Source organism: Eufriesea mexicana, unplaced genomic scaffold (assembly GCF_001483705.2).
Source record: "Eufriesea mexicana isolate 0111107269 unplaced genomic scaffold, ASM148370v2 scaffold320, whole genome shotgun sequence".
Lineage (NCBI taxonomy): Eukaryota > Metazoa > Arthropoda > Insecta > Hymenoptera > Apidae > Eufriesea > Eufriesea mexicana.
The window spans coordinates 583,523-589,522 of NW_016908532.1; the positions used below are offsets into that span (position 1 = coordinate 583,523).

A 6,000-nucleotide genomic window follows, 5' to 3' on the forward strand; every position below is an offset into this window, starting at 1 on the left:
CACGTGATACGATTTCCCTTCTGACTAGAGGTCAAGATTTACACGGTCGAGATTGCAGATTCGACTCTTATTTACACTGCAACTACCGAACCAGTTATAACGACTGGTTTTAGATTTCACAAAATTAATATTGACTCCTTAAATATCCAAAGTTCATGAACTGGAACTACCGAGACAATTGAGTGGATGATTTTAGATTTTACAAAATTAATATCGACTTCGTGAATATCTCAAGTTCGTAAATAGGTTTATTCAACTCGTCGAAATTTCAGATTTTGCGAGATTAGTATTTACAGAATTAATAACGGTTTCTTAAATGTCCGAAGTAGCGGTACTCTCTATACCAGATTGGATGTATTAGTTCCAAATCAGACAAATTTTTCGTTAAGGTAATATGATTTTGGTATCTACGAACTGTAGAGCTCTGTCAGAATCGAATAAACTTTTCTGACTTAACAAAGGGATATATATGTATTAAGATCAGTAAAATGGATCGTCTGAAGTTCTTATAAGATTTGGTACAAGCACTTGGAGGTACAACCACGTTCGCTTAACTGTCTAAATTGAGTACGTAAGGAAAATTGGATTTCTGTCGTGAATCGTTTCTCTGGAGAAAAATAAGGGCAAACCTACAGGGAAACCCACACTTTAAATGCTAAGTTTATGTACCTCGGATTCGTACTTTAAGGATCTTCAATTCGTGATAAATTTCACGATAAATCTAGTACGAAAGTATACTCATTAGAATTAAATCATTCGCTCAAGTTAGATATAAAATATGTTTGGAAATAAAAATTCATTGAATCACCAAGACAGTTGTTTAATTGCAATTTTTACAGAACAGAAGATGTGTTAGAGGTTTCTATTTACTCTGTAGCATTCTTATCCGCTATTACTATGCTAAATGCCGTGAACCACGAGAGAATATTGTTTTTTCCCTTGGCAGAGCAAATAACCGTCTAGAGGATCCAGCCGCGATAGCGTTGGGAACACATGGAATCGCGCTATTACACGGCAAGATTAAAATTTGAATTGTTACGGATACAAATTTCGGCCTTACATCTTGCTGTAAGTATCTAGCCATTTTCTGAACTATAATAATACGCTTTAATAACTAGAATCATACAAATGCTGATATTAATCGGTAGTTTAAAATACAGGCAGTAGAATATTAGAGAACATTATTAATCTTTCTTTCCTTTCATTATAAATGAAATATTTATACTGTTACATAATTTTTCTTTCAAGAAAGAATTATACTGTTGCATAATTTTTCTTTCAAGAAAAATTTACATACTTTTATTTTCTTCTCTTTTTCTTTCACTATGCAAATCTAAACAGGGTTTTCACTGGAGTCTCATTACAACTAGTATAACAACAATTATTATTCTTTATCAGCTCTTTAACATTTAATAACCTACTACAATTAATTATGTCATGCGTTATACAGAAAATCTAGAACTAAGTAAAGGAACCTATTATAACTATTAATTTATAATATACAAATATATAAATATATTATGCTCAAATAATAGTAAGAATAATTAAAGTCTTATAACGAAAACAATTCATTGTTATATAAAAATTAACGTAACTACAAACTTCTAGGTAATCAGAAAAATCAAAGATCTTAGCTCAGTCATTTTGCTCTGATGCTTGTAATTATTAAAGGCGTATGTTTATTGTAGTTCATCGCATCTTATCTAATAACAAAAACCAACGACGATCGCGATAAAAAGAATTGCATCATTAATTATATAGCGATCACTAGGCGATCTCGCGATTGTTTTGACGATTCTTTCGATGATGCTCTTTGTTTCCGTGACATTCGGCTCCTCCTTTTCTCCAACCAACATTTCTGCAATCTCCTTGCTGAAGACACACGTCCTTCGTTCGGAATCGTAAACGTAGCCAAATCTGCAAACACATTCGTAACCACCGGGCAAGTTCATGCATGATTCTCCATTTTCCAACGAGCAACCGTGTTCACCGCGATTGCATTCGTTCACATCGACGCAAAGGCTGAACATGGAAGACCATTCGTAGCCAGATTCTTGACACTCGCAACTGATGTTGATCTTATTCGCCGCCAAGCTAAGGAAATCCTGATTCTCTTGCCGATTCAGCGTACATTCTCTGGACGCTATAAAAAGCCACAAAAAGAAAATTTATCAGAGGGTCAACAAATGGGTCAGTAATTTGATCCATGTAACCATAATGCAAAAAATCGTATAAATCATTAGTCCATAAGGTGATGTTTGAACTGGTAATAATTACACTTGCGTAACAACATACTCTTACAAATAGATTTCTTGTACACCTTATTTAAATAGAAGAAATGAAGAAAGAAATTAATAGGATAACAATAATGAGGGCAATTCAAATAGCAACATAAACTGTTTAAAGGAAAAAAGTGTTTTCAATTCCGATGATTTTTAAATATGCTGTAAAAATCGAAACAACATTTTCTTACACATGTATATTAAAAAAAAAGGAAAAAAAAAAACGTTACCATTATTATACATTGAAATTCTAATCCAACAGAGTTAGTTTAGGTATTAAGCAGCTGGACGCCATTATGATGACAACAGTACAGATAATAGGATCATTTTTCTTCTTAATTTTCTTTTTTCCCAATTCAATCCTCATGATCAGTGCCACAACATATTTAAAAGTCATCGAAACCGGAAACGTCCTTGCTTTCTAAATAATTACAAAAATAAAACGTTATTAATCTTGAATTACAGCGAAGAAACTGGAATTAAGTGGTTAATTAATAAACATCTCGTGGTGAGCGTGAGGCGCGATAACAATGCCTTTGACGAGCGAAGTAATGCAATATCTCGCAGGAAATTAGCCCGAGCACCAGGGATCCAAAACGGCGGCAATCCTCTTATGGCAGGAGTGTAAGGTGATTCCTACGCACCCGGTGGGTTCTCAGCGTAACAAGGATTGAGCGGCGACTGATGGCAATCCGTCATGCCCCGGATGCGCTTCATGGGACAACAATGATCCGGACAGAAACTATAAAGAGCGCAGGCATATGGTTCCGTATCATCGGCTCTCGGATCCTCGTTCCCGGTCCCCGATTCGACCTGGCAGTTGGCGTGGTTATCGCAGGTCTCCCCGAAAATGCTCAATTCTGGGACGCCGAGCATCGTGTACCAGCACATGTAGTAACTCACCGTAGTGCGCCACTGGAACCGTTCTAAGACAAAATTTTCTTCTCTTTATTTGATCTGCATGTCGACGAGAATAACCTACAAGATAAATACGTTCTCGTTTTGACCGTTTTGGTAATCGAGTTTCTTGACCAGTCGATAAACCTTCGCAATTCTACCAGAACAGTTTGAAGTTCCATGAAGGATGAAAGTGGGACATTTCGGAACGAAGTTATCGAAGGTCGGGAAACAAAAAAATAAAAAATGTCTTCCCTGAGAGAATTCTTTTAGGGTATAGATCATTGACTTTCCTTTCTTGTTAGAAGGGTCTCGGGGAAGCATGGTACTTACCTATTGGACCTTGAAAGGGAGGCATGGTTAGATTGTCACGCCTCTGAGCCACCTGACAGTCCTTTTGAGCGGCTAGAACTTGTTTGGCATTGTCGACAAGATTCCATTTCTGTTCTTTCATGACCGTGACAGTGTCATCCTCTCGCTTCAGGGCAGTTTGCTTAATGATCCTTTCCAAATATTTCAGGCATTCGACGAAACTCGCCTCGCAGTGTCTGCGCAGAATGATCCACGTCATCGTTATCGACACTTTTCCAGCTTTTCATCCTAGGTCAGATTTTCGTTTTTACCACTAGATATTTTAAAACGATTAATTGGTACACGTGTCGGATTCAAACGAACTGAGATTAAACGAAAATGCCAACCATTCGTTGTTAATTGATTTTCCAATTACGCATGCTTCCAACGGAATAAATCGACAAATTTTTTTAGCGTGTAGAACGAATGATAGAAAATAATTTACTTCAACCAGCAACAAGTAACGACGAATACGATAACACTGTTGTTTCGTATCCGAATGATGTTATACGTTACACGAACTCGTAAAAGTCATGTCCGAACATCGATCGTTGTACGACATATTTATTTGTGGCCAATGAATATGCAATGCGTGTAATAGATTTATTTATACTTGGAATAATTCGATTTATCCTACTGTATAATGTAAGCAGCCACACTCGAAGCTAATACTCAAAAGTCCATAAATTGGATTATTCTTTAAAAATTTCCACAAAAATATACGTCAGATAACCTATTTATCTATAAATATAAATTTGATTACATGTTATAACCTATAAATTATATTCGCTTCGTGGCTAGAATTTCCACTAAGGGGCCAAGACGTATTACCAAACATCGACAACTTATTCAATGCTATTTTATCAAAGCTTGATATTCGAGCATATTTCGAGCGATTCGAGTTTCGAATTAATAATGATTACCGAATCGGATCAAATTTTATTACCTACGCACTTCCCAATGTAAAGACCTTAGAGGTGGTTTCGGAAATTCCTCGTAAAGTTTGCTCAACGAATCCTCGGGATGCTTGTAATACCGGCGGTCATAGTCTTGAAATTTGTGTGCCCGAATATAATAGGCGATATCTCGTATAACCTTGTTCCCGTCCCAGTTCGCATCCCAGTCTGCAGTGGCTTCTTCCACGTCCGGCACGTCCGTTATTTTTATGTTAGGATCCATAACCTGTTCCGTCATCGGCACGGCCTCAATTTCCTTCTGCTCCTCTTCATGCTCTTCGGTTCTTTCCGTGGCGCGCTCGGTCGTCTCCGCCAGAGCTGTCGTAATTGCCAGTGCCATTCGTTCCGTCGTGCGGAACACACGGAACACGTAGAAATGTAAAAGCGCGTAGAATATTATTTTCATCGTTCGCAATCACCGATTTTGCTCTGTTCCTACGAACAACGTTAATTCAAAGGAACGTAAGAGAAATGTTTGTACGCCGGATGTTACAAAAATAAACGTGTTTGGATCGAGTGAAATAATTTTCACACGCAAATCGAAATGAAAGAAAAACCGAACCGTGCTCTCTGTTTCAATTTAACCTGGACGTATAGAAATTTTTATTTTTCAATAATAATCATTATATTTTTATAACAAACCTGTGTTCTTTTTAGAGTTTGTTTTTGTTTTTTCGAACCACGAGTAGTAAATTGAATTGTTTTTCCAGAATGTTTAATTCTGGCCGTTTCAGATGTATCAATGAAGGAAATTGGTAGACACGATACATCAGTGTACCTGTTCGCAACTACTCGAAAAATAAATCGTCGCATGGGCACATGCACATCGTGCAATTTAATTCGACGGTGACGTCGCGGAATATGCAAAGTATACACGTTCAAATTTAATAATTCATGAAGATTTTACGAGTTTATTTTACTGGTTAAACTCGAGAGGGAGATGAAAGCAGTAATATACCCACTATTCTTGTACTTACCTGTTTATATCTAATTGAATTATTGAGCCACTGATTACATAACCTACGGTTTACGAGTACAAGATAATATCGCGTTACGTCACACCCTCTGGAGAGTTTATATAACTTCGCATTTTGTTAAATTTCGTAATATTATTCTCGCTGCTATTTCACAAAAAATTTTCACTTTCAGTATATCATTCAAATTTGCACTCGCCATGGAATTCTGAATAATAAATCTTTGTTTAAGGAAAGCAAAAAATTGCAATATCGAATCAGGCAAAATTTAATTGGCGTTTGAAATAGCGAACAGCAAATTTAACCGTTCGGAAAAATTTCCGGTAGTTGATTGCGAGACAAGGGAACGTTTTGGGTGAGAATTTCCAAATCGGATCAAAAACATCGAAGTTTCGGATCGACATTGAGAGGCCATCTGGTTGGGTCTCGTTCGACATCGCAGAGGCGGTCTGTTCTTGCGGACGTATTTCGTTCTTTTCTCAGATTGGCGAGCAAATGTTGACCCAGTTTCAGCTTTGGATTGGACGCTACTCGCTCTTC

General features: G+C 37.0%; 1 protein-coding gene across 2 annotated transcripts; it reads right to left on the reverse strand.

The window, feature by feature from the left end:
* Positions 1-1,676: 1,676 nt before the first annotated feature.
* On the reverse strand, positions 1,677-4,743 carry LOC108545167 (low-density lipoprotein receptor 1). 2 transcript variants are annotated; one of them, XM_017896644.1, is made up of 4 exons: positions 4,477-4,743; positions 3,513-3,727; positions 2,927-3,208; positions 1,677-2,143 (listed from the first exon to the last, which is right to left on the reverse strand). In XM_017896644.1, exons 1-4 carry the CDS (start codon positions 4,722-4,724, stop codon positions 1,704-1,706), a joined length of 1,185 nt encoding a protein of 394 aa, XP_017752133.1. In that variant the 5' UTR covers positions 4,725-4,743; the 3' UTR covers positions 1,677-1,703. The 2 variants fall into 2 exon arrangements, with proteins under 2 accessions (XP_017752133.1, XP_017752135.1); XM_017896646.1 differs by having other exon boundaries at positions 3,513-3,779; positions 4,485-4,551.
* Positions 4,744-6,000: the final 1,257 nt, after the last annotated feature.

What these genes read in the sequence shown, in the direction of transcription:
- LOC108545167 (XM_017896644.1), bottom strand. Translation starts at nt 4,724, where the DNA reads ATGACGGAACAGGTTATGGATCCTAACATAAAAATAACGGACGTGCCG. An exon ending in TTACATTGGGAAGTGCGTAG is followed by an intron (nt 3,728 to 4,476) that starts GTAATAAAATTT and finishes CATTCTGCGCAG; the next exon opens with ACACTGCGAGGCGAGTTTCG. An exon ending in TTACGCTGAGAACCCACCGG is followed by an intron (nt 2,144 to 2,926) that starts GTGCGTAGGAAT and finishes GGCTTTTTATAG; the next exon opens with CGTCCAGAGAATGTACGCTG.